This window comes from Saccopteryx bilineata, chromosome 2 (assembly GCF_036850765.1).
Source record: "Saccopteryx bilineata isolate mSacBil1 chromosome 2, mSacBil1_pri_phased_curated, whole genome shotgun sequence".
In the NCBI taxonomy this organism is placed as follows: Eukaryota; Metazoa; Chordata; class Mammalia; order Chiroptera; family Emballonuridae; genus Saccopteryx; species Saccopteryx bilineata.
Genome location: NC_089491.1, coordinates 393,126,038 through 393,153,229, shown reverse-complemented (window position 1 = coordinate 393,153,229; position 27,192 = coordinate 393,126,038). Strand labels below are relative to the sequence as shown.

General features: G+C 63.3%; 2 protein-coding genes across 3 annotated transcripts in view; one reads left to right on the top strand and one right to left on the bottom strand.

Moving 5' to 3' along the window:
• Nucleotides 1-1,968: 1,968 nt before the first annotated feature.
• SLC5A10 (solute carrier family 5 member 10) overlaps nt 1,969-27,192 on the top strand; it is a 62,343-nt gene continuing 37,119 nt past the window's right edge. Inside the window, exons 1-10 of one of the 2 annotated variants that reach the window (XM_066264401.1) lie at nt 1,969-2,014; nt 2,278-2,507; nt 8,158-8,229; nt 8,540-8,644; nt 9,021-9,080; nt 10,469-10,573; nt 14,583-14,688; nt 15,055-15,135; nt 16,566-16,771; nt 21,251-21,386. In XM_066264401.1, coding sequence (XP_066120498.1) covers nt 2,358-2,507; nt 8,158-8,229; nt 8,540-8,644; nt 9,021-9,080; nt 10,469-10,573; nt 14,583-14,688; nt 15,055-15,135; nt 16,566-16,771; nt 21,251-21,386 — 1,021 coding nt within the window. In that variant the 5' untranslated portion in view covers nt 1,969-2,014; nt 2,278-2,357. Of the gene's footprint in view, nt 2,015-2,237; nt 2,508-8,157; nt 8,230-8,539; nt 8,645-9,020; nt 9,081-10,468; nt 10,574-14,582; nt 14,689-15,054; nt 15,136-16,565; nt 16,772-21,250; nt 21,387-27,192 lie in introns of those variants that run through there. The other variant, XM_066264400.1, reaches the window with a different exon arrangement.
• FAM83G (family with sequence similarity 83 member G) overlaps nt 16,786-27,192 on the bottom strand; it is a 31,067-nt gene continuing 20,660 nt past the window's right edge. Inside the window, exons 4-6 of the mRNA XM_066264399.1 lie at nt 23,841-23,965; nt 21,930-23,175; nt 16,786-17,331 (exon numbers count right to left, since the gene is read on the bottom strand). Of these exons, the coding sequence (XP_066120496.1) occupies nt 16,936-17,331; nt 21,930-23,175; nt 23,841-23,965 (1,767 nt within the window). The 3' untranslated portion in view covers nt 16,786-16,935. The remainder of the gene's footprint in view (nt 17,332-21,929; nt 23,176-23,840; nt 23,966-27,192) is intronic.

Sequence of the window (27,192 nt, the reverse complement as noted above, 5' to 3'; positions counted from 1 at the left end):
CGGGCCCCCGGCGTTCCGGTGCCATCCTGGGTGAGCTGGCGGGGAAGTTGTATCTGTGGGTGTGGTCACGGTGGGTCGGATGGGGTGGGGATGTACAATGTGACTGGGCTTGAGTGTGGGATGTCACCCTCGTGTCCTCCAGTGCCACTCTCTCCCTGGCCCCGCCAATCGGCTCCTCCCAACCCACCCCCTTTGTCCAGGAATTTTTATCAGAAGCGGGTGGGAGGTGTTGTCTCTAAATGATTTATTTCCTTCTGAGACCCAGGCTGAGGAAAGGGGACCAAATACTATTGTTTTTCTTTTTTCTTTTTTTAAATGAGAGGAGGGGAGATAGTGGGACAGACTCCCACATGCATCCCAACTGGGATCCACCAGGCAACCCCTGTCTGGAGCCGATGCTTGGACCAACAGAGCTATGCTCAGTGCCTGGGGCTGACGTTCCAACCAGTCAAGCCACTGGCTGTGAGAGGAGAAGAGAGAGAAGAGAGAGAGAAGCAGATGGTCACTTCTCCTGTGTGCCCTGACCAGTGATCGAATCCAAGATGCCTGTATGCGGGGCCAATGCTCTAACCACTGAGCAAACCGGCCAGGGCCTCAACTGCTTCATCTTTAGGGGACAGGTTTAATAAATCAAATCTGGGTCCTTCCAATAGCTTCATAAATGACCTTTTGATTGACGGTACATTTCTAGCAATGGCTTTGGAAGTAAATGCCTTCCGAGGGATTGGTTTGTCGAAGGCAAAGGTATTTGGGTGGGGGGGACGGGCAGTCTCAGCCTTCCTGGCTCTCCTGTAAGCAGCGCCTTGATCTCTTTCCTCTGTCGAGTCCTGTGTGTGAAGGGGTTAGTCATTAACCCCTCTCCCACCGCTTGTTACTGAACAACAGGCTCAGCCGGTTCCCAGGGGCAGCTGCTCACCCATGAACACCTCTGGGAGGGCTGAGTGTCCTGGTTGAACGCCAAGCGCATGGCAAAGCCACAGGCCATTGTCACTGAGCTGCCCGCCTGGCTTGTGCACGCTGACTTTAAGTAGTGAGCAAGTATCGGGGCCGATGGCATCTGATGGAAGCAGAGCTGCCGGCAGGGACGAACTGGGGGTCAGATCTGGCCAGAGCTCAATCCCAGCCTTGCCTCTGAAGGGACTGTGCTACACCCGGTGGCTCAGCCTCCTGGCCTCCATCCCTGTCATGTGTCACCTGAGGTGGTTTGCTCAGCACACAGGGGTCAGTGTGCAAAAAAATAAAGAAAGAAAAGGTCAGCACAGCCCTCAGCCTCAGGCAGATGCTTGCTAGATAGCAGGTCCCTCCGTGGTCCTAAGAAGACCACGGGGACCCGAAAAGATGGTCAAGATGAGGGGCTTGGGCCTGTCTCACCATTCTAGAAAGAGAGGGAGAGAGGAAAAAAAATTGGTGACAAGTCTTTATTGCCCAACATAAGTACATTCAGGGGCCAGGACCGTTGTGGCTGGAAGGACACCGTGTGACGTGAGCATCCCCACTCAGGGTCCTCGGCCATAAAGCATGGACCTGGAACACTGAGGTCACCAATTTGAAACCCTGGGCTTGCCCGGTCAAGGCACAGACGACAAGCAACCAATGAACAACTAAAGTGAAGCAACTACGAGTTGATACTTCTCACTCCCCTCACCTCTCCCTCTCCTCTCTGTAAACTCCGTAAAGAAATGGTAAAAATAAAAATAAGATACTCCCAGCCCAGAGGCTGCAGAATAAGGTCTGCTCAGAGGCCAGGCATCTGTCCCCAACCTCCCAGGCCTCTTTTCTTTATATTTTAAATTGTGTGTGTGTGTGTGTGTGTGTGTGTGTGTGTGTGAGAGAGAGAGAGAGAGAGAGAGAGAGAGAGAGAGAGAGATGGATTTGTTGTTCTACTTATCCATGCACTCATTGGTTGACTCTTGTATGTGCCCTGACCTGGGATCAAACCGCAGCCTTGCAGCGTTGGGACGATGCTCTAACCAACGGGGCTCGTTGGCCAGGGCCCTCCCTGCTCCTTCTCCAGGTCAGGTGATAATGGATCACCGAGCGCTTTCGGGGACCGTTCTGATTGCCTTTGGATCTATCTGCTGAAGTTTACTTTTCCCCAACTTCCCCTGAACTGAAGGAGGCTGCCTTTCTGCTGTCTCCACAGCGGGGGTGGGGCGGGTGGGGGGGGTGCGTGGAGGAAACAGGCTGGACTTTGCAGCGGTGTCCCAGCGCAGGGCCACGCCGTGGGCTGCAGGTGCCATGATCTTGCTGGTTTAATGATCAATTCCTCCCTGCCAGGAAGTCCTCTTGGACCCGGCTTGGCCCCCACCGCGTTCCCTCCGGCTCAGAGAAATCACCGTGGCCGGTGGCGGAACAGGATGGTGGAGCGCAACGACACCGGCGACCCCCTCGCCCCCGGGTCGCACAACGCCACCGGCGACCCCCTCGCCCCAGGGCTGCAGCTGAGTGTGGCCGACATCGTCGTCATTGCCGTGTACTTCGCCGTGAACGTGGCCGTGGGCATATGGGTGAGAGCACTGAGCTGGGGCCTGGAGACCGGGGGCCGTCCCCATGGCAACGACCTCATCTCCCCCCCCCCCCCCCCGCCCCCCGCCCCGCGGCGGACGGCGCACACTGAGCTCCTGCTCCCCGTCCTGGGGTGAATTTGTTGGCGACCTTGACTGACTTCCTTTCTCCCTGTTTGGGCAACTGGTTCTCCACCCACAGAGTGGGAGGAAGAAGGTCTCTCTAAGGGACAGATGTTCTGGGGAGCCCGCTGGGCTTTCCTGGGGCCGGGGCCCTGGGCAGCATGTGTCTACCCGGCCTCCGTCTCCTCCACGCTGGGTGGGCTCACCAAGTGAACATCTACCTGGACAACAAATCACAGGGGTGCCCGGCTGTACCCCAGACCTACTTGCTGGGCCAGGACCCAGAGGTGTGGAGGGGCGCTCCAGGCCTGGGTATCTTATTTTTATTTTTACCATTTCTTTACAGAGTTTACAGAGAGGAGAGGGAGAGGTGAGGGGAGTGAGAAGTATCAACTCGTAGTTGCTTCACTTTAGTTGTTCATTGGTTGCTTGTCGTCTGTGCCTTGACCGGGCAAGCCCAGGGTTTCAAACTGGTGACCTCAGTGTTCCAGGTCCATGCTTTATCCACTGCATCACCACAGGTCAGGCGTGTGTCTTGATTTTCAACAAGCTCCCGGGGGCACCTGTGTTTGCCACCTTGCCTGATTCAAAAGCCAGTTTCTCTCACCCTTGATAAGAAAGAGTCATGCCCTGGCTGGTGGGCCCAGTGGGTAGATCGTCAACCCAACAGGCATATGGACGTCCTGGGTTTGATCCCCGGTCAGTGCACACATGAGAAGCGACCATCTCCTTCTCTCCCTCTTCCCCTCTCGTAGCCAGTGGTTTGATTGGTTCGAGCATTGTTCCCAGGTGCTGAGGATAGCTTGGTTATTCCAAGTGTCAGCCCCAGGTGCTGAGGATAGCTCGGTGGATTTGAGCATTGGCCCCAGATGGGGGTTCCCGGGTGGATTCCAGTCAGGGCACTTGCAGGAGTCTGTCTCTCTATCTTCCTCCCTCTCACTTACAAAAAAAGCGAGAATCACGATCAGAGCCCATCACAGCACCCAGGGGAGTGGTGGAGCACCCAGGGGAGTGGTGGGGCATCCAGGGGAGAGGTGGGGCATCCAGGGGAGAGGTGGGGCACCCAGGGGAGTGGTGGGGCATCCAGGGGAGAGGTGGGGCACCCAGGGGAGAGGTGGGGCATCCAGGGGAGAGGTGGGGCACCCAGGGGAGTGGTGGGGCACCCAAGGGAGAGGCAGGCCCGGCTGGGCAGGCGCCACGCGAGTCACCCGTCCTCCCCCGGCTCAGGCCAGGGCCAGCTGCATGGGCAGGAGAACCAGGCTGCGGGCGGGGGTTGCACGGGGGGCCTCCTGTTAGTCTGTGACGCTGATCCCTGAGGCCTTCCGGACCAGGAAGTCCATGCGGGAGACCAGACAGCTGTGGGTCTGCAGAGGTCAGGCTTCCTGTGATGCACCGGGGGTCCCCAGCCCCGCAGCCTGGAGCCCCGACATGCTGTGGTCTTCATCTCTGGGGAGAAAGAACAGCTCTTCTGATCTCCTTGGGCTCCAGGACTAGCGCTGAGGACTGGGGAGAGGGCAACGACTGTGTCCCCTGCTCTGGACCCTAGAAAATGTCTTAGTTTTCTGGGCCTCAGAGTCTTGATCTATAAGATGGACACAGCACCACCCATGTCCTTTAGTCCCAAGTCCCTGAGGTGGGGGGAGCTCTAAGAGGTCCCCATGGGATGGGACCTTGCTGTTGCTGCTTTCATAGGAGGTTGTGGGGATGGGGGGGTCATCGTGGTGGCTGGAATATTAGTGGTCTTTGTTGTGCTAATTGTAACAGCAATAACAGCAGCAGCAGTAACTGAAGTGGATTCCTTTGTGATTAAAGGGTAATCACAGCCCTGGCTGGGTAGCTCACTTGGTTACAGCGTCATCCCGTTACACCAAGGTTGTGAGTTCGATCCCCAGGTCAGGGGGCACATACACGAATCAACCAATGGCCCTGGCCAGTTGGCTTGGTTGTAGCGCGTTGGCCAGTGTGTGAAAGTCCCGGGTTCAATTCTCAGCCAGGGCACACAGAAGTGCCCATCTGCTTCTCCACCCTTCCTCCTCTCCTTTCTCTCTGTCTCTCTCTTCCCCTCCCGCAGCAAGGCTCCATTGGAGCAAAGATGGCCCGGGCGCGGAGGACGGCTCCATGGCCTCCGCCTCAGGCACTAGAATGGCTCCGGTTACAACAGAGCAACGTCCCAGATGGGCAGAGCATCGCCCCCTGGTGGGCATGCCGAGTGGATCCCGGTGGGGCACATGTGGGAGTCTGTCTCTGCCTCCCCACTTCTCACTTCAGAAAAATACAAAAAAGAAAAAAAAGAATGAACACATCAACAAAAGAAACAACAAATTGATGTTTCTCTCTCTCTTCCTTCCTCTCTTTTCTAAAATCAATTTTTAAAAGTGGTAAATCACAGTGGTGACCATCGGGAAAGTTGGGCTCCAGTTCTGACTCTATACTCCGGCCTCAGTACCCCCCCTCCCAGCATGAATCTGGGCACCCACCTCCCTGGGCTGTTCCAAGGAGCACAAGGGGCCCGTGGACATATCTGGTGCCAGCCATAGCGGGCAATGCTCCTGGGAGAGTTGGGAATTTAGAGGGGGCACGTGTGTGTGTGTGTGTGTGTGTGCGCGCGTGTGTGTGTGCACGGCACAGAATGGGCAGCAGAGGCTTTCTGGATGAGAGGAGGCAAGAAGAAGGCGGAGACGTCAGCGAGAGCTCTTGCAGGAAGTGGGGGTGAGGATGCTTTCCGGGAAGCACGTACCTCTGTAAGGTACCTCGGGCATCTGAGGCCAGGCCCTCTGCTGCCCTGGGATGCGGGCCCATCAGCCCTTGCTGGTCAGGATCCATCTCTCCCAGCTCAGCTTGGCTGTTGCCCAGGCGATGTGAGGTTGTCCCCCACCCCCACCCCCGGGGCCATGCCAGTCCAGCTGCGTTCAGCTGGCAGAGAGCTGTGAGCATATGCGGGAAAGAACGAGGCTAGGTGAGGAGGGTGCAGGAGTTGGGTCCCACAGGGTTGTTAAGTCCTCCTGACCCAGAGGCCGACCACAGCAACCCAGGAGGGCACAGCCCTGCAAAGGTGCCACGACAGTGAGGTTACGAGACAGCCAGGAGACAGCCTTCAAGGAGGTGTTCCTGGAAGAGAGGCTCTGAGCTAAACCTTTATACCCATTAAGGTGCCTATTAACAAGTGACAGAAAACCTGTCCCATCCTGAAAAGTCCAGCAGCGGGGAAGGCTTCAGGTACGGTGTGATCCAGGGGGTCACAGTATCATTGCGGTTCCCTCAGCCTCCGCCGTGTGGAGCTCTGTCCTGAGCCCCGTCTCCCTCAACAAGGAGACAAGATGCCCAGCCTAGTGGGTGAGCCTGGGTTTCATTCTGACTCCAGCACGTACCGGCCAGGCATGCTTCCACCTCTGAAGCCCCGGCTTCCTTGTTGGCGATACGGGGATGGTCAAGGAACCTACTTCATGGGGCTGTTGTGAGGACTAAAAACCTCACCGAGGTAAAGCACCGGAACCGGAACCGGAACCGGAACCAGCTCGGCCACAGAGGGGCTCTCGGTGGGTACTAACTAGGCTTTCACGTGGCGACACAGGCCCCGGAATCCCGGCTTCCTCGCTCGCCTCCCGGGAGGCCAGGAGCAATCCCAGCCACACCCTCTTCACTCAGTGGCTGTCCCTGACCCAGGCCTGACGGCTAAGGAAGGTGATGGGCTCCGGTACCCAGAGGCTGGAGGCTGAGTGGGGACCACTCAAGCCAGTTGCCGAGAAAGAGGAGGCTTGCTTAGGAAGGGAAAGGGGACTAGGAGGCAGTGGGCAGTGCCCACGACGTCCTTGAGAGGTGAGCTGGCAGGTTAGGAAAGAGCGTGGGCGAAGGCGGAGCAGCCCACACAGCCAGCTGGGTGCGTGTGTGTGTGTGTGTGTGTGTGTGTGTGTGTGTGTGGCCGTCCTGGTCAGACTGAGTTTTCAGACCGCACTGCGTTCAGGAGAGCTGACTCGCGGGGGACAGAGAGGAGGGGGGCGCTGGGGCTGGAGACCAGCAGCAGAGAAACCACACCAAAGGGTGTGAATAGCAGGTCTTGAATGTGGGCAGTGGGACAGTGGAAGTCAGGAAGGAAGAGCCTGGAGTCAGAGGTGGATGAAGGTCAGTTGAGGCCCGGGTGCAGAAGGAAATATTGGGCCCCTTAAAAAAAAAGAGAGAGGGCCCTGGCATGATGGCTTGGTTGGTTAGGGCATCGTCCTGAAGCGTAGAGGCTGGTTTGACCCCCGGTCAGGGCATATGTAGGAATAGATTGATGTTCCTCTCTCTCTTTAAAAAAAAGAGAGAGAGAGAGAGAGATAGGGAAAATAAAAATACAGGTTAACTGTATTTTTAAATACATAAAAAATATTATGTACTATTAATGTTAGAATTGCACATAGGAAACCAAACTTGGTGTCATTAGAAAAAAGTGTCAAGTTGGGGTTTTGCAGGGCCCTTCAGAAGTCCGGGCCTAGGGTGCGTGCCTGATGCGCCCGCCGTTAAATCCGCCTCTGACTATAGTGATGGGTATTTTGTGGCCCAGACTCTGACGCTGTGATGTGTATGCTGTGAAAAGGGAACGAAAGATACGTTTGTAAATACACCACCTGTGCTCCTCTCCAAGTTCCTCCTGTTCTCCAGTTCGCTCCTCTCCTTTTCCTCCTTTCTTTCCTTTTTCTTTTCTTTCTTTTTTCTTTTCCTTCCTCCCTCCCTCCCTTCCTTCCTTTCTTCCTTCCCTCCCTCCCTCCCTCCCTCCCTTCCCTCCCTCCCTCCTCCCTCCTTCCCTCCTCCGTTTTTTTCTTTTTTTTAGTGAGAGAGACAGAGAGAGAAGGGGACAGACAGGGACAGAAATGAGAAGCATCAACTCATCGTTGTGGCACCTTAGTTGTTCACTGATTGTTCATACGCACCAGCTGCCTGGTGTGTGTGTGTGTCTCCCTCCCCCAGGCTCAGAGCGCCCCCGGGGGACTGAGCCAGGGTCCCGAGTAGGCTAGAAATAACTGAAGCCCGGGAGAAGCTGACTGCTGAGCCCAGGGGTGGGGGGAGCGAGCTGTGGCTGGGGACCTGGCTGCTGCTGCTGCTTTTTTTTCAAATATTGTTGAGAAAACAGCTGTGTCAGGCTTGCTCTCTGGTTTCCTGGCTGCAAGCTCTGTGAAAAGCTACTGGGTGCTTTCCCTTGGGGGGGGGTTCTCCCAGACCGCTCCCCTGCCACCGGGAGGTGTGGTTCCCTGGCTCCCTTGGCTGCCACCGGGAGGGGCCGTGTTCCTGACCCCTTGCCCTCCACCGCGAAAAGCAGGTTCTCCTCTGTTTATTCGCCCACCCGGCTCTGCGAGCCTCCCATCAACAGGGCCGGCCCGGCGCTTTCTGGCTCCGCAGTTCCTCTACTGTCTGCCCGAATCCAGTGTGAACCGGCCTGGCCCTGGCCACCGGCCTCACCCTGAGCCACGGGGTGATTGTCCAGTGTAGTTTTTGAGGAGCGGCCAGACTTTCCCCAGCCACGCACAAGGATTCGGTTTCTGCTCTGTCTCCGCAGTCCTCCTGTCGAGCCAGCAGGAACACCGTCAGGGGCTACTTCCTGGCCGGCCGGGACATGACCTGGTGGCCGGTGAGTGCACCCCGACTCCTCCCCACCCCCTTCCCATGGGGGCTGCGTCCGGCCTCCGGGTCCACCCGTGCCGGCCTCCCGGAGGTCAGTGCCCCGGCCAGCTCGAGCCGGTGGTGATGGGGCGCAGGCTGAGGCTGCCGGGGGTCCCCCAGCTGGGGGTGTCAGGGTGGGGTGCTGGAGATTGTGTGAAAGGCAGGGGCTCAGGGGTCTGGGTGGCCCACAGCTGACTCTCCTCTCCCTCTGTGAAAGGTGGGGGCTCAGGAGCCTGGGTGGCCCACAGCTGACTCTCCTCTCCCTCTCTGTCCTCCAGATCGGGGCCTCCCTGTTTGCCAGCAGCGAGGGCTCAGGCCTCTTCATTGGACTGGCAGGCTCGGGCGCGGCTGGCGGCCTGGCTGTGGCAGGCTTTGAGTGGAATGTGAGCTCCCAGGGAGCGGGTGCAGGCTGTGCGGAGGGCACAGCCATCTTGGAAGTCCCTGGATGGGGGTCTCCTCGGAGTCCACCCCTCGATGGCCAGGGGCCACCTCCCAGCAAGTGGGGTCAGCCGAGGGCCGCATGTGTTCCATGCAGCACTGTTCCTGGGAAAGTCTGGTCTTAATGCTCAAATGCTGGACAGACCAGCAGGAGCGGGGCTGCTAGCCTTGGTCGGGGCCATCTGGTTACGGAGGTGTGAGGAGGGGAAGGGGCCGCCCTGGGTTCGCACGGCCAGCCAGGCCTCCGGACCCCTGGTCCCACTGGAGCGGGGCTGGTAGGAGCCGAGCCCACTGCCCTCACCCCGTCTCTGTTTCCCGCAGGCCACCTACGTGCTGCTGGCCCTGGCCTGGCTGTTTGTGCCGATCTACCTCTCCTCGGAGGTGAGCCTGCCCCCGGGGCTCCGGGCAGCCTTACCTGGGTCTGGGCCCTGGTTTGACTTGGCAGTGGTGACGGGCAGGGCCCTCTGGCTTCACTCTCAGTTGGTGAACCCTCTGAGCTGTTTGCTATCAGTCCAATTGCTCTTATCAGCCTGCAGAGGCAGGTCCCTGGGACGTCAGCCCAGGCACCTTGTCAGCTGGTTTCCACGGCCCTTGCGTGCTGCTTCCTGGGGGTGATTCCCCATCTACCCGGGTTCAGGGGCTGCACACTTGGGCTGTACATCTGGACAGCATACATGAAGAGCACATCTGGGTGGCTCATCAGGGCGGCACACGGGGCTGGCACACCTGGCTGGCTCACTGGGCAGCACTGTCCTCAGCCCCGCCCACTCCTTTAGCCCCAGCTGAGCAGCCACTGAGTCTCGGGGAATCTCATTTCCTGGCTTTCTCTCCATCTGTCCCCAGCTCTGCCCCTCACAGCCACCTTCCCCACCCGGCTTCGACATAGCTCATGGGCTTTGTCCTAACAGCATCCACACCTGTCCCTCTGTCCCAGCCACGGCCCCTCCAATCCATTCCTCACTTCAGCCTTTCAGGAGCCAGCGTAGGCCGGCTACCCCGCTGCCCCAAACCCTCAGGCTTATGGTGAGAGCCCTTGTGTCCCGGACATCACTGCCCAGTGTGGGCCTGGGCCTTGCCCTGAGGACCCCCCTAGCTGCCCAGTGTGGGCCTGGGCCTTGTCCTGAGGACCCTCCTGGCCGCTCAGTGTGGGCCTGGGCCTTGCCCTGAGGACCCTCCTGGCTGCCCAGTGTGGGCCTGGGCCTTGCCCTGAGGACCCTCCTGGCTGCCCAGTGTGGGCCTGGGCCTTGTCCTGAGGACCCTCCTGGCTGCCCAGTGTGGGCCTGGGCCTTGCCCTGAGGACCCTCCTCATCACTGCTCAGTGTGGGCCTGGGCCTTGTCCTGAGGACCCTCCTGGCCCCGGAGGCTGGGCCTGGGCCTTGTCCTGAGGACCCTCCTCATCACTGCTCAGTGTGGGCCTGGGCCTTGCCCTGAGGACCCTCCTGGCCCCGGAGGCTGGGCCTGGGCCTTGTCCTGAGGACCCTCCTCATCACTGCTCAGTGTGGGCCTGGGCCTTGTCCTGAGGACCCTCCTCATCACTGCCCAGTGTGGGCCTGGGCCTTGCCCTGAGGACCCTCCTGGCCCCGGAGGCTGGGCCTGGGCCTTGTCCTGAGGACCCTCCTCATCACTGCCCAGTGTGGGCCTGGGCCTTGCCCTGAGGACCCTCCTGGCCCCGGAGGCTGGGCCTGGGCCTTGCCCTGAGGACCCTCCTGGCCCTGGAGGCTGAGCGTGGCCCAGCAGAGCACTCAGCCCTGCCCCGCCCGCCTCCCCAGATTGTCACCATGCCCGAGTACATCCAGAAGCGCTATGGGGGCCAGCGGATACGCATGTACCTGTCTGTCCTGTCCCTGCTGCTGTCCGTCTTCACCAAGATCTCGGTGAGCCGCCCCCGCCCCCAGCTTCTCGCCGGCGTCACCGGGAAACGCCCCGCTCCGGGGGCCCCTCCCACGGGCCTGGCACCCTCTCATCCCTGTCTGCCTTGCTTTAACATCTGGGGAGACGGAAGCCCAAAGAAGGGCGATGGCTTGACCTGGGGCCACACAGCGGGTTTGTGACCGCTGGCCCAGGGCCCCCGGACTGGTAGGCTCAGCAGCCGGCAGCATCGGGGGGAAGGGGAACTTAGTTCTGTGACTCCTGATTCACCTGAGGTTCTAACGTCGGGGTTCTCAGGGGGTGCCCAGTATCGGGGGGTGGTGCTGGGGGTCCTGGTCTGCCTCTGGCCAGTCTCCCTGGGCCTGCAGGAGTCAGGTCTGCCGCTAGGGGGCGCCGAGAGCCCTCGTGGTCTGGGCTGAGGTTCAGAGGCTGCAAGGGGCTGACCTGCCTGTCACCTGGGGCTGGTCAGCTCCGTCACTAACTGACCCCCAGCCGTACCCTCCTGGCCTTGGGGTGCCACCACAGCGGGGACTTCCAGGCCTCTCTCCCTGGGGGGGGGGGGCTGACCCTGGTCCCCCTGGGAGGTTCAGAGCATCAGAGCAGGAAGCCCACCAGGACGTCACTCAGGACTTGGATGTTACAATTTACATGTTAGGAAACGAAGGCCCAGGGACGGGATGTGACTTCTCTCAAGCCCTCTGGTGCTTCCTGGCAATGCAGGGCCTGGTTCTCATTCCCCTGGGGCCATCCAGCCCCCTGCTGCTCTGCCTTCTGAGGGCACAGGAGGGAAGCTTGGCACACGGGGTGGCAGGAAGTGCTCAGTGAGACCTGGTCTTCTCCTGATGGGGGAGGAGAAGTCCCCCTGGGCCCTCCCTCCTCAAGTCAGCTCTGGGACCAGCAAAATCCAGACATGCTGGCCACTCTGTGGAGGGAGTGGACACCTTGCTGGTCAGCCGGGAGCTGCGGGCAGGGCTCCCTGGAAATGAGGCCCAGGGAGAGGGGACAGCTCACTGGGGTCTGACCTGGCACCTGGCCTGCTCCTCTGTCCACCTTGGGCGTGGGGACAGTGCGGGGTGGCCCCTCTGCAGACCCCCAGAGCCTTGTCTGGGCCTGGCCTGTGCTGTGCACCCCCAGGACCCCCTGAGGGCTCACAGGCCAGTGTCGCTCCACCTTCTGTACGAGGTGCTCTGAGTGTTGTCAGGGTCCTTCCTTGGGGTCCCCGTTAGAGACCAGAGGGACCTGGCTCTTCAGTTTAGCCTTCTCCACTCGGACTGCCCTCCCCCTCCCCCACTCCACACCGCCCCCCACCCCGGACCGGTCGTCTCCCCTGGAGTTGGGGGGGCAGAACTGAGTGAGACCTTGCCCCGCCCCCCAGGACCGGCACCCCAGGGGGAGGCAGAGGCGTTCGGGGGGGGGGCCAGTGTGGACTGAGTGAGACCTGGCCCCGCCCCCCAGGACTGACACCCCAGGGGGAGGCAGAGGGGTTCACAGGGGGGGCCAGTGTGGACTGAGTGAGACCTGGCCCCGCCCCCCAGGACTGACACCCCAGGGGGAGGCAGAGGGGTTCACAGGGGGGCCAGTGTGGACTGAGTGAGACCTGGCCCCGCCCCCCAGGACTGACACCCCAGGGGGAGGCAGAGGTGATCACAGGGGGGGCAGTGTGGACTGAGTGAGACCTGGCCCCGCCCCCCAGGACTGACACCCCAGGGGGAGGCAGAGGGGTTCACAGGGGGGCCAGTGTGGACTGAGTGAGACCTGGCCCCGCCCCCCAGGACCGGCACCCCAGGGGGAGGCAGAGGTGTTCACAGGGGGGGCCAGTGTGGACTGAGTGAGACCTGGCCCCGCCCCCCAGGACTGACACCCCAGGGGGAGGCAAAGGGGTTCACAGGGGGGCCAGTGTGGACTGAGTGAGACCTGGCCCCGCCCCCCAGGACTGACACCCCAGGGGGAGGCAGAGGTGATCATGGGGGGGGGGCAGTGTGAACTGAGACCTGGCCCCGCCCCCCAGGACCGGCACCCCAGGGGGAGGCAGAGGCATTCACAGGGGGGGCCAGTGTGGACTGAGTGATACCTGGCTCTGCCCCCCAGGACCGGCACCCCAGGGGGAGGCAGAGGCGTTCACAGGGGGGGCCAGTGTGGCCCTCAGAAGGGTGGCATTTGAGTTGGGTTCTAATGGAGGAAGGAATAGTGACAGAGGCCTGGGGATGGGGGCTTGCAGGATGGGTCTGGGGGCGACTGGGTCTGGAGGCCGGGGCTTAAGGGTCTCAAAGTCGGAGGAGCTCCTCCCAGAAGCAGGGAGCCGGGGAGGCTGACTTCCGAACAGTGAGAGGCAGAGGCGGGCGAGGCGGGCCCGTGGAGGCCAGTCTGGTGTAACCAGTCAGCTAGACTTAAAGGGCAGGTGGCCAGAGCCCGCAGGTCAGGCACACAGGCCAGCGCTCTGCTCTGAGGGTAGCTAGGGTCCAGGGAGGGGTCCTTAGCCGTGGCTGGATGACCACCAGGTGGAAGGAGGGGTGCTCCCTAGGGCCCCCCCACACCCCTCACCCCTCACCCCTGGCTCTCTCGCCCGACATCTCCAATCTGACCTTGGCAAGAGCCACCCCCCACCCTGGACCTCAGTTTCTTCTCGGGTCCCATGGGGGCTCCCCCCACCCCCACACACGCTGCCTAAGCCAGGGGCCTGCTAGCACCCTGCCGTCCACGGAGGAGGAGGAGAAGGAAGGGAGGAAGGGAGGAGGAGCCTGGGCCGGGAGGTGCGGGAACACGGGCTTCAGGGGCCATCGGTGTCCACCTGGGCTCCGTGTCCACCTGGGCTCCACGTCCACCTGGGCTCCACGTCCACCTGGGCTCCGCGTCCACCTGGGCTGTGTCCACCTGGGCTCCGTGCCCACCTGGGCTGTGTCCACCTGGGCTCCGTGTCCACCTGGGCTGTGTCCACCTGGGCTCCGTGTCCACCTGGGCTGTGTCCACCTGGGCTCCATGTCCACCTGGGCTGTGTCTACCTGGGCTCCGCGTCCACCTGGGCTCTGCGTCCACCTGGGCTCCGTGTCCCCGAAGCCTGGGGAGGATCAGGGGGTCCACCCGCTTTGCTCCCAGCAGGGTGGCAGCTCTCGGCTGGACCGGGCACGGGGGTAGCAGCTCAAAGGGGGGGTGCCCCCTGGCCTGGCTGCTCCTCCCCACGGCCTCTCCCCGCCTTCTCAGCAGTCAGGAAGCTCTTGGCCAGCACAGAAGGGCAAGTTTGGCGACTTGGGGGGTGGGTGGCAGGTGGGGTCCTTTTCCCAGCCTCCCCCCACACCACCCCCGGTCCCACAGGGCAGGGTTCTGCCCTCCTGCTCCCTGGGCGCCCATCCACAGTGGGGGCGGAGCATGGTCCGGAAAGCCAGGGCTGGGTTTAGTCCAGCCCCTGGGGACCAGCCTCAGCCTAGCACATGGTCCTAACTTGAGTTTCAACCCCAGCAAGAGGCAGACTGCCCATTTCCCCAGCCCCCCGGCACACATCTGTTCTTTTCTCGGGGGGGTTCTAATAGGGAACAGAACAGGAGGTGTCCCCAGACAGATTCAGGCCTGGAGACCGAGGCACGTGCACCTGTTTTCTGAGGCCTACTAGCCTTTGTGCGCCTCCCCCAGGAAGCCCTCCTGGACTACTCCTTACCAGGGACCCCCTGGGAACCAAGGGGACAGGGCTCTGCTTGTCACATCCTGGGCAGAGGCCAGACTCCACAGCAGTGCTGCTCCCTGGTGGACACCTGCCACTAGGACTTCATTAACAACAGCCACCGTCTCCTGCATACGGCCCTCCCAGAGCCAGGACTTCCTTCCTCCCTCACCCAGCCCCTGGCAGGTAGCGGGGAGTCTCCCCTCCTCACCCAGCCCCTGGCAGGTAGCAGGGGAGTCTCCCCTCCTCACCCACGGGCCCCCGGGTTCACTCCGTGAGCTAGCGGCATGGCAGGGGCCCACGCCCAGCTCAGGGCCTGCGGTCACCCCGGGCCTCCACACCAGTCGCCTCTCCCACCCCAGATCGACCTGTACGCGGGGGCCCTCTTTGTGCACATCTGCCTGGGCTGGAACTTCTACCTGTCCACCACCCTTACGCTCCTCATCACCGCCCTGTACACCATCGCAGGTACGGCGCCCAGGCCGGGCCAGGCAGGAAGGGACCCTGGAGCAAGGCGGCCCCGACCCCGACCCCGGGCTGGGTGGACGTGCCCCGGAATCTGAGGGGCTCGCTGAAGCCGAGGGGTGTGAGCAGCAGGCAGAGGACCCCCCGTGCCCACAGCCCGGGACACGGCCGGTGTGCTCAGACAGAGACCTGCCTGCCGTCGGCTCTGCAGGCTCAGACCCTCGGTCGTACCGCTCACCCATCTGGGAAAGGGCAGCGGCCACGTGGCTGCCCCTCCTCCCTGGGGACTCCGGCCCCTCCAGCCCGGGAACTCCAGCCCCTCCCCCCTGGGTACTCCGGCCCCTCCAGCCCCCTCGTCTTCTCCTGCAGGAGGCCTGACCGCTGTGATCTACACAGACGCCCTGCAGACGCTCATCATGGTGGTGGGGGCTGTTGTTCTGACCGTCAGAGGTGAGCACGGTGAGCCCTCTCGGGGCTGTGTGTCAGCGAGGGGGGGAGGGGACCGGCTCATGAGGTCAGCCATGAGGCGGTCAGCCCCCCGCCACCCTTCCCTGGACGGTGGAGGCTGTCATCCGCTCCTCGCCAGCCCACGCCACCCAACGGCACGTTGGCCACTCACTGGCTCCTGGATGACTCGGGTCTGGCGCAGGGCTGACCCAGGAACACGACCAGCCACACCTGCCCTGGCTCGGGGCTGGGGGTGAGGTTAGACCCAGAGCGGAGGTGCAGACACACAACCGGAGACCACAGGCTGCCTGGGTGTCCACTCCGACTGTTCAGGGTGATTGTGTGCCAGGTCCCAGGAAGTGCTTCAGCCCGCTGGACCCAGTCGGGGGGTCAGACAGACCTGCGACCCTGGTCCGGGGACAGGGAGGAAGCCCAGAGGGCTGTCCCACGGGGTCTCTAGACCCCCTCCCTAGATGAACGTGGGCAGAGCTGGGAGGACCCCACAGAGGCTGCACAGAGGCCTCTCGTCTCTGCCAGACCCGACTCTGGGACCCTGTGGCCCGAATTCCTGCCCCTCCTGGTGTGTCTGTCGTTCGCCCTGGGCACTCACCCCAGCCCGGCCTGGGTTCCAGGCAGCAAACGTGCTGGGGACCCCAGAGTCTGGGGCAGGTGGGGGGGCAAGCCCTGGGCTGAGATGGGCTTTCACTGTGTCCACCTCTTCTCAGGCCAGGGGCCTGTGTCCCTAGAACCCGCTGCAGGAGTGACCTAGGCAGCCAGGCCCGGTCCAGTCCGGACAGAGCGGGTCACTGTAGATACAGCAGAAGCCATAGGTGGGCCAGGGCTTGCCCACGGAGGGCCGGTGCTGACCTAGACAGGAGCAGTGTGGCGGGTGACTCTGGTCTGGGCTGAGAGGAAAGACCGCTCCCTGGCTTGAGGCCCAGCCGGCTGACTGGCCGTGTCCTGACTGGATCCCCCGGGCCTTCCCTTTCTCGATGCCGAACCGCGGGCCATTCTCAGCTCCGCCAAAATCACGTCCTCCCGAAGCCCCTGGGTCAGCACTTCTAACACCAAAACTCCTCCGACTTCCTCCTCGGGAGGTCCTTACAGAGGCTGAGGAAAAAATACGCCGAGGGCTTCCTCCGATCGAGGGACAGAAGCCTTGCCCAGAGGCCACAGGACACTGGGATGCCCACGTGCAAAATGCTCGTTTAATAGTATTACTTTAAATACATATAAAATAGCCATTCGAATCGACCTCTTTTCAAAACCCTCTTCCTCCCCGCGCCCTTCCTTCCCCTGGAAAAGCTCGAGTGGGAAAGTCAAGTCTGATGCAGCAGAGCTTCCTTGGGAGGTGGGGGCCGCGGGGGCTGTGGGTCAGGGCCCCCAGCCCCCAACCTGTCTCTCTCCCACCCCGCCCCGCCCTGCCCTGCCAGCTTTCGACCGGATCGGTGGGTACGAGCACCTGGCCGCAGCCTACGCTCAGGCCGTGCCATCCAAGACTATTGCCAACACGACCTGCCACCTGCCACGGGCCGACGCCATGCATATGTTCCGAGACCCCCACACGGCGGACCTCCCGTGGACCGGGATGACCTTCGGTCTGACCATCATGGCCACCTGGTACTGGTGCACTGACCAGGTGGGTGTCCGCATCACCGCCTGCCACCTTCTTGCCTTCCGGTGGGGGTGGGGGCGACACGGAGGGTCCGGGCGGCCCGTCTGCCCATTGGTGGTGCACGGCGAGCCTAGCCTAGGGTGGAGGCCGTGGACAACCTGGCTCCAGGCTTGGAGAGGGACAGGGCGCTAGGGTTCCTTGCGGTCCTGGAGGGCTTGGACCTTCCGTTTAGAATCGGATGAGGCCCACTGGCTGCCGCCCGTCCTGGCCTTCAGGTGCTTCGACTGGGACAGTTTGGAGTAGGGGATTCCAAAGGGACTCGGACGCACTTCAGTGGCCCGGTCATCAGTTAGGAGACCGGCGGTGTTCCGGACCAGCCTTGGGCTCCTGGGATCGGGCAGTGCGTGGGGCGCGGGGCTGCCCTTGGCTGGCCAGTAATGGGACCCCGCTTTCCTGGTCGAGCTCAGGGCGCCCTCCGAGACGGGACAGTACCGCGGGGACCCTGGGCTCCTCGGCGGCCGTGGGCATCCATCTTTATCCCTGGTCCCCGAGGCGGGGACTCCATGGTGGTGGAACTGCTGGTCCTGGGGGGAGAGAGAACAGACAGGGTGATGCCCCAAGGAGCACGGCTGTCCCTTCTTCCCACAGGGCTCTGGCCAGGTGGGCTGCCGGCCGTCAGCGCACCTGACCCTGGACAAGTGTTTTGTGACTCTGTGCCTCAGTTTACCTGTGTGTCCTATGGGAGTAATTCTGCCTTTTGCGGTTGTTGCCCCGCCCCAGCCCCCTCCACTGTAAGCAGGGCTGGACCGGGTTGCCAGGGGCAGTGCCTCCGTCTGGGCCTGGAGTTCTGCTGCGTGTGTGTGTGTGTTTTTTTGGAGTCTGTCTGACTCTGGTCCTTTCTGAGCTGCACACACACCAGGTGGCCTCAGGCCACCACCTCCGCTCTCCAGGTAGAAGCAGGCAGTGGCCCCGCTCTGCTTCCCCAGGGGGACGGCGGGCAGCTCCAGGCAGCACTGGGGTGGGGGCACAGGCCTGGTGACTGTGCCTCTGCCCGTGCCTGGCAGGGCCCCACCATGGGGGTGAGGCAGCCAGGCCCGAGGCCGGCGTAGCCTCGCTGGTCACTGCAGGCCTGTGGGGACAGCCGCCCTGCAGCGTGGGCTCCGTCCCCTGGCTGGACACTGGGGCCCGGAGAGCCGGACGAGACCTGCACCCGCGTGGCTGACTTCTCACAGGGCCGCGGCCTGCCCTGTGACAGGGGGTGCTCGGTGTGCTGACAGACCCTCCCTGGGCCGTGTTGGAATGAGTCAGAAACCCCGAGAGGCGGGGCCTCCGTTTCCCCACTTGGAACATGGTGATCCCTGGTTCCCACATCGGCTCTGCCTCCCGCATGGGCCTCCGTGGAACATGTGACTTCACAGCAGGTGTTTGTCCAGTTTCCCTGGGGGGGCTATGAGCCCAGGGGACTGAGGGGCTCGCTGCGGGCCCGTGCTGGGGGCGGTGCCCGGGCTGCCCGGCTGAGCCAGGTGGTGTCCCTTCACCCGGCACCTCTGGGCAGGATGCCATTCAGATTTCCCCATGACGGCCAAACGGGCCTGGCCGCGAGGTCAGGGCCGCAGGGGCCTCACTGCCTAGGAGAGGGGACTGGGTCCCCAGGGCCACCGGGCGGGGCCCGCAGCCTCGCTCAGCCTTTCCGCCCATCCCCCTTTTGCTTCGTCGGGGTCAGCCTGTTGGGAAGCCAGGCCTTCGTCCAGAGCGCCCGCAAGGCAGGGACTGGTCCACTGGGTCGCCCCCCGTCTGGTCCTCCTGGTCCCACTCTGCTGTCACCCTCACTAGCAGCTGGGGACTCTGGAGGACGCCCGGAGAGCTGATGATACTCAGGCCGGGCCAGGCCGTCCAGTCTGGTCAGCGCGGGCGGCATCTCTGTGTACGAGGGCCGCAGGTGGTTCTCATTCAGACTCTATCTCCCAGCTCATCCACAAGACACAGGCTACACGCTCATTATCGGGAACAAACAAACCAATAAAACAGGCGGCCGGATGGGGCGCCCGCCTCTGGTTCTCCGCCGGACCAGGGCAGCAGAACCGGTCCTGCCGGCCTCCCGGGGCCGGCCACCCCGAGCGCAGAACAAGGCACTAGAATGCACTAGAATACAGCGTTCAGCGACTTAGGGGAAAGGCTCCCCTTCGCCCATCAGGAGTGGCCCTTGGTGCCCGTAATGACGGGATGTCGCGGGGAAGGGGCTACAGAGAAACATGCTTAGACCCCTCCTTGTCCAGACTGGGAAACTGAGGCCCAGAGTTGAGGCAAGGACTTGTCAGCCAAGTCACCAGAAGCTGGCGGAGAAGCAGGACTGATATCTGCGTGTCCTGCCTCGCCGGGGCTGCCCCCCCGCCCCCCTCCCAGCCCCCCCCAGCCCCTGTAACTCCTGGGTCACCGAGAGCCAGCGTGCAAGGGCGGTGCTGGGAGCCGGACATCAAAGCAGTGTGTCTGACTGCTGGTAGCGCCCTACACAGCAGAAGAGCAAAGGGAAGACACTGACATGTACAAGTTACAAATGGCACAACGCTGTGAAGATACTTAAAAAGCACTAAGGCCCTGGCCGGTTGGCTCAGTGGTAGAGCAGCAGCCCCGCATGTGGAAGTCCCGGGTTCGATTCCCGGCCAGGGCACACAGGAGAAGCGCCCATCTGCTTCTCCACCCCTCCCCCTCTCCTTCCTCTCTGTCTCTCTCTTCCCCTCCCGCAGCCAAGGCTCCATTGGAGCAAAGATGGCCCGGGTGCTGAGGATGGCTCTGTGGCCTCTGCCCCAGGTGCTAGAATGGCTCTGGTCGCAACAGAGCGATGCCCTGGAGGGGCAGGGCATCGCCCCCTGGTGGGCATGCCGGGTGGATCGGGGAGCTACCCTCAGGATGGAAAGCCCCTGACCTCTGCCAGGGACACAGAACAGCTGGGGCCAGTGACCCCCACCCCCAGCATGTGCATGAATGTGCCAGCCGCTCTTATGAGGGTGCAGCAGATGGAGGGGTCCCCTGATGCCATTCTAGCCAGGGTCTCCAGCCCTGCCTGTTGCTGGGTGACAGGCTGGGCAGGAACCACACACCTTCCCTACTCGACAGGTGGGAAGACTGAGACCTGGAATGATAGTACCTTGGCCCCAGCTGCTCGACCAACTAGGGAGAGCTCTGCTTCTGGGGACGGGGGGGGGGGGGACGGTCAGGGAGAGCTCTGCTTCTGGGGACAGGGGGGGACGGTCAGGGAGAGCTCTGCTTCTGGGGACGGGGGGGGGACGGTCAGGGAGAGCTCTGCTTCTGGGGACGGGGGCGGGACGGTCAGGGAGAGCTCTGCTTCTCGGGACAGGGGGACGGTCAGGGAGAGCTCTGCTTCTGGGGACGGGGGGGGGGGGACGGTCAGGGAGAGCTCTGCTTCTGGGGATGGGGGGGACGGTCAGGGAGAGCTCTGCTTCTGGGGATGGGGGGGACGGTCAGGGAGAGCTCTGCTTCTGGGGACGGGGGGGACAGTCAGGGAGAGCTCTACTTCTGGGGATGGGGGGGACGGTCAGGGAGAGCTCTGCTTCTGGGGATGGGGGGGACGGTCAGGGAGAGCTCTGCTTCTGGGGACGGGGGGGACGGTCAGGGAGAGCTCTGCTTCTCGGGACAGGGGGACGGTCAGGGAGAGCTCTGCTTCTGGGGATGGGGGGGACGGTCAGGGAGAGCTCTGCTTCTGGGGATGGGGGGGACGGTCAGGGAGAGCTCTGCTTCTGGGGACGGGGGGGGACGGTCAGGGAGAGCTCTGCTTCTGGGGATGGGGGGGATGGTCAGGGAGAGCTCTGCTTCTGGGGACGGGGGCGGGACGGTCAGGGAGAGCTCTGCTTCTCAGGACAGGGGGACGGTCAGGGAGAGCTCTGCTTCTGGGGACGGGGGGGGACGGTCAGGGAGAGCTCTGCTTCTGGGGATGGGGGACGGTCAGGGAGAGCTCTGCTTCTCGGGACAGGGGGACGGTCAGGGAGAGCTCTGCTTCTGGGGACAGGGGGACAGTCAGGGAGAGCTGTGCTTCTGGGGACAGGGGGATGGTCAGGGAGAGCTGTGCTTCTGGGGATGGGGGGGATGGTCAGGGAGAGCTCTGCTTCTGGGGATGGGGGGGATGGTCAGGGAGAGCTCTGCTTCTGGGAATAGGGGGGATGGTCAGGGAGAGCTCTGCTTCCGGGGACAAGGGACGGTCAGGGAGAGCTCTGCTTCTGGGAATGGGGGGGACGGTCAGGGAGAGCTCTGCTTCTGGGGACGGGGGGGACGGTCAGGGAGAGCTCTGCTTCTGGGAATGGGGGGGACGGTCAGGGAGAGCTCTGCTTCTGGGGACGGGGGGGGGGACGGTCAGGGGTCACGCTTGGGCTTCGGGGTCTTGGGTCTGGCTCTGAGTAGGGCAGCACCTCATACCATCACCTCACCGGGCAGAGGTCCTCCCGGGCACCCCGAGTGGGGCCGGGACTCACCCCCCTCACCTGCCCCCAGGTCATCGTGCAGCGGTCGCTGTCTGCCCGCGACCTGAACCACGCCAAGGGGGGCTCCATCCTGGCCAGCTACCTCAAGCTGCTGCCCATGGCCCTGATGATTATGCCGGGCATGATCAGCCGCGCACTGTTCCCAGGTAAGACGGCGCTAGGGGGCTGGGCCGGGGCTGCAGAGGTCACCAGGAAGAGAGGCAAAGGGTGGCGACCAGCAGCTCCCTGGCCTGGGGGTGCAGGGAGGAGAGTGGAGTGGTCCCCAGGGCCGTGACGACGGGACTGACAGAGAGGGCTTGGCCTCAGCCCAGAGGAGGACCAGTGACCGCTGTGTAGGGGGGGGGGGGACGAGTATCTCTCCGCCACGCCCATTTCCTCGTCTGAAAACTGGCACTGACGTCCTACGGCACCGTGGATCTGAACCCTCTGGGTGTGTTAGGTGCATTTCGCTCAGCGCCAGGAGCTGGCACAAGCTGCCTTTGGGGGGTACTGGCTGAAGGTCTCCAGCACCTCCATGTGTGTGGCCCTGGGTGGCTCCGACCCACTCCCCTCCCACCCTGTTCAGTGGCCTCCTGTGTCACAAGGAAGGGGTCTGGGCCAGGGACAAGAGAGCCCAGCAGACGGTTTCTCTGGGTGCTCAGACCAGGTAGAGGGGCTCGGACCCCTGGAGCGAAGGGACCCCAACCCACCTGTGCCTCCTTGTCCATGGAGCTTAAGGCCTGCATCCTCTTCAGAGAGCCTGCTTCCTCCTTCTCCCGACCCTGGGCCCACGGTGGACCACACAGGGGCTCACCAAAGGTCCCGTGGGTCATGTGGGGGGCACTCAGCTGCCGGTGGGGGGGCTGGGCCGGCCCGTTGGCCGCCTGCTCGGAGTGGCGCCTCCGGATAGGGGCTGGGCGCTGCCTCACCTCGAAGTACTCGTCCGACACCGAGGAGGAGGCCACCGAAGGCCGCCGGGGGCCGCGGCCGAGGCCAGAGCTGCCCGAGAGGCTGTCCTGGTCACTGAGGGTCACGTAGTCATCATCATCTTCCTCCTCCTCCCGACCCAGCCCGTTGGGGACCACCACCCCCTCGCCATCGGGGTCACCCTGGGTCGCTGACAGCGGCCGCTGGGGCGGGGCGGGGGCCGGGCCCGGTGTCCTGGGCAGCCCGCAGTCTGTCCTGTTCCGGGGGACCCCCTCTCTCGGGCTCTCGGGGGCCCAGCCCACAGCACTGCTCTCCTGGGCGAGCACAGCGGCCACAGGCACCGTCCGGGGCTTGGGGACAGGGGGCTGTGGCTTGGGGTCCTCCCGGGGGAGGCCGTTCTTGGCCGGGGCCTCGTCCTGTGGGCGGCCAGGCTCCGGGCAGGGGCCGCAGTCCTGGCCCTGCCTCCACAGCTGGGCGCCGGCCTGCGAGGTGTCGCGGATCTTGATGCGGTTGATCTGGCTGGGCTGGGGGTTCCAGATGTTGGGGTCGATGATGTTGATGTAGCCCAGGATGTCGGTGCCCGGCTCGGGGTCCGGCTCCACCCACGTGGGCAGGTACTCGAACATGTTGGCCCGTTCCAGGTGCAGCAGCCCCGGGTGCATGGGCAGGGCTGGCTCGGCGGGGTCTCCGGGCTGCTCGGCCAGGGCCGGGCCCCGCAGCCCCGGCGGCCTCTTGACCTCCTGCTTCTCGGAAGAGACCTTGGCGATCTCCTCCGCGCTCTTGGCCTTGACCAGCGCGTACTTGGGGTTGATGAGCTTCTTGGCCATGGTGCCCGAGGGCGCCAGGGGCACCACCGAGGGCAGGATGATGGGCTCGGGCTCCGGCTCCTTGTCCATGGAGATGCCCTTGAGGCTGACGCCGTGGGACAGGAGGTACAGCTCCTGGAACTGCCGGTCGAACGTCTCCACCACCTGGCCGGACAGCACGGAGATGACGTTCCGGTCCGTCCTCGCGGCCGACCACGTGAAGCTGCAACACAGGGAAGAAGGGGGTGCTGCCTGCTCAGGCGTGTGGGGGGCCGGCTCCCTGCCTCCGGCCCCGGGCCCTCCGCTCGGACATCTGAGAGAGCCACCAGGATGGGATTGCTAAGTGAGGAGGGGGACAGAGGACAGGACACAAGGCCTCGGGGCCAGGGCGGAGTCTGGGTCCGCAGCGAAGTCACTGACACCAAGCCCTCTCCCGCCTTTACGAAACAGCACAGTGCTGCATTCCTCTGGGGGTAACACACCCCGTGAGGGCCACTCACAGAAGGCCCAGAGCAGCCCTGGACGCCTGGTGTCTCTGTTGGCACCACCCACCCTGCGACGCTGGCCCTGGCAGAGCAGGTGCACAGAGCTGGGTGGGTCACGGTTGTCCTCATCAGGGACAACCCCCCCCGTGGTCACACCCCCCACTTGCAGGCGGCTGACACCTCCAGGCGGAAGCGCGGCTCACAAGCAGAAGACCACCTCGCTGCCTCTGGAGACGGGAGGGTGGCGAGCAGGCGTGCCCTGGCCCAGCTCATGCCTCAGCAGTTTTGGGACCAATGAACCGGAATAACCAGGGTGTCATCCCGGGAGGATTAAGGGCAGAAACCTGCTGGGATTCCAGAGCCGCCTCTGCCCCCGGCCCCCCCGGGGAAGCCAGGGAGTCACCTGTAGGAGCCGCACATGGCTCGGTCCCCGTCCACGAACATGAACTTCTGGGCCAGGGCGCCCTTGAACTTGGTGGCCGACCGCGTGAAGAACTCCGTCCCCCCGCTGCTCCGGACCCGCAGATTCTGTGTCGGGGGCGACAGGAAACAGAATTGCAGGGTCACAGCCCCGACCACGCCGAGGGGAAGCCCAGCCACCTCTGCCTGGGGCTTCGTGTGTGGGGGCTTCCAGGGAGCTTGGGTGGGGAAGGGTGGGGTGGTGGGGTCTGGAGAGAGGAGGCGGTGGCGTGGGTGAGCGCTGCAGGGCCCGGGCCCAGGTGGGAAGTGCTGGGATGTGAAACCGAAGAGGGACAAGGTGCAGCGCAGACTGACCGTGGCCGGAAGGCGTCTGCAGAGCAGCCCAGCCCAGGCGGGATGAGCCCCGCGCAGCCAGGCCAGTTTGGGGAAATGCTGTGGTGGTGGGAGCTATTGCAGGGTCCTTGCACCGGAGGGGGATGTGGCCACAATTAAGGAAGGTCCTGGTGAGGGCTGGGGGTCATGTAGGGGGCAGACGGGGGTCTGCCCTAAGCGATGTGGGTCGTGCACTCTGGCAGACTGGTGGTCTTCCCAGGAGGAGTGGCTGGTAGCCTCCCCCTGGGCCTGCATCACGTGGCTCTCAGCGACCTCTGCTGACCTCTGCCGACCGAGGGCAGGGCTCCCGGCAAATTCGGCTGCATCTCCGGGGGGCACACACAGCCTGGTGCCCAGGAGCAGTTCAGAAATGGTCCCGTCTCTCTCCTCACTGGGCCTGCCACACCTCAGGAGCAAGCCAGGGGCCGTGAGAGATTACAGGAGGAACGAGACCCAGAGAGAGAGAGGGAGGGGGGTCTCTTGGGCGCCATGAGCAGTAACATCAAGTCCGAGACCAGCCCACTCCTGCCCTTCTCCGGGCTCGGGCCATGGAGCGCGTTCTGTCCCTGGTTCGAAGTCTCCGAATATCTACAGGCTGGGCTCTGTGGGGCCCCAGTGCCAGCTCCCCTCCCGACAGAATGAGGCTCTCGCCCTGAGGGAGGGGCCGGATGAGCCAGGCTGACGCTGAGCTGCTGAGGGAGTGGCCGGGAGGACTGGGCTCACGGGTGCAGACATCGCCAGGGCAGTGTGCTAGAGACAGGCTCCTGGGTGCCCCGGAGAGCCAGCTCAGGAGAGGAGGCCTGTGGACAAGCCAGGGGGTTCATTCTTTTTTACAGAGACAGAGAGTCAGAGAGAGGGATAGACAGGGACACAGACAGGAAATGGAGAGATGAGAAGCATCAATCATTAGTTTTTCTTTGTGTGTTGCAACACCTTAGTTGTTCATTGATTGCTTTTTCATATGTGCCTTGACCGCGGGCCTTCAGCAGACCGAGTAACCCCTTGCTCGAGCCAGCGACCTTGGGTCCAAGCTGGTGAGCTTTTGCTCAAACCAGATGAGCCTGCGCTCAAGCTGGCAACCCTGGGGTCTCGAACCTGGGTCCTCTGCATCCCAGTCCGACGCTCTATCCACTGCACCACCGCCCGGTCAGGCCAGGGGTTTCATTCTTTTTTTTTTTTTTCTTTTTTTTTTTCATTTTTCTGAAGCTGGAAACCGGGAGAGACAGTCAGACAGACTCCCGCATGCGCCCGACCAGGATCCACCCGGCACGCCCACCAGGGGCGACGCTCTGCCCACCAGGGGGCGATGCTCTGCCCATCCTGGGTGTCGCCATGTTGCGACCAGAGCCACTCTAGCGCCTGGGGCAGAGGCCACAGAGCCATCCCCAGCGCCCGGGCCATCTTTGCTCCAATGGAGCCTCGGCTGCGGGAGGGGAAGAGAGAGACAGAGAGGAAAGCGCGGCGGAGGGGTGGAGAAGCAAATGGGCGCTTCTCCTGTGTGCCCTGGCCGGGAATCGAACCCTGGTCCTCCGCACGCTAGGCCGACGCTCTACCGCTGAGCCAACCGGCCAGGGCAGGGGTTTCATTCTTAACACAGGTTCTAATACATGTAACACCCGCCCAGGGCAGGAAACTCCCTCCGGAGTCTCCTGACAGATCTGCTTGAATGCTCCCTGGGACGGGAGTCTCACTTTCTCCTGAGGGGCTCCACGCCAACTCTTACAACTCCTGTGATTTCTCTGTCCCCTTCTCCCACTCACTGGCCTCCGCGTATGGATGGCCTGCTCGTTCTCCCGCTCACCTCACCGACCCCTGCTGGCATCCGAGCTGCGGACGCAGAGAGCGCTGTGATGAGAATCCCACACTGGAGGGGATGAGGAGTAACCCCAGCCAGGAGGGGCGGGGAGAGGTGGACACGCGAGGGACAGACAGGAGGGTCAGGGTCAGCGTCGGGGTCAGCCCTCCAGACACAGGAGCACAAGGGCCTGGTGGCGTGAGCAGCAGTCTGCTCTAAGGACTTCAGGGGAGATGGGTGGGCAGCGGAGGCTGCAGGTGAGCTGAGCTGGACGCTGAGGTCAGGACCCACCCCCCACCTGCTCTCCAGGGCCTCACTTGGCCTGGGGGGGGTAGCAGGAGCCACAGGAGGACTCGGAGCGGGGAGTCGCGACGTCGAAGTCACACCTCAAGAAGAGGCCGGCGTCCGGCAGGGGACACGTGACTGCACGGGGCACACGCAGGCCCTTTGCCAGGGCAGGGGCAACAGGGAGAAGGAGGGGGCGGGTCTGAGAGCGGAGGTGTTTGCCCTCCGCCCCCACCCGCAGCCTCGGGCGCTCCTGCCCTCTGTCCCCCTGTGACAGCTCCCAGAGCCCTCCGCTGGAGGCCAAGGGGCCGATCTGCACGGACGCCCCGCCTGGCCACGGGGTGAACGGCTGTCTTGCGGTTGGGCCGGGCCCAGAAGGCGGCCAAGCCTCCACGCCCCACGCCAGCTCCGCCGGCCCCCCAGGCTGCTGTGTGCACACAGCCAGCTCAGCAGGAAGCTGGCCGCGGCCCAGGACAATTAATTAGTGCTCGTGACTGTGTACCCAACACAGAGCACGCTCGGGACCAGAAATCGGAGCAAAGATCCTGGAGGCGGTACAAGGCCTTCCTTGTCGCCGGGGCCCAAGCACAGTCAGCTCTACAGCTTCCGCGGGCTCCTGGCCCAGCACCCGGAGAAGGCCCTGGCCTGACCACAGGCCTCCTGGCTGGCTCTCCGGGGCGCCCGGGCGCCTGTCTCGAGCACACGGCCCCCGCAGCGCCTGCCCCCGGGACCTCGGCTCCTTCCGGCATGCCCCCCACTCCTCGCTCTGCCTTGGCTCCGTGCTCCACTCACCAGTGTCTGCCCCCACCCACCCCAAGTCTGGGCGTGATGGAGGGTTCAGAGGTCATCGCCAACACTCGGGGCAACTCGACCCGAGGGAGGT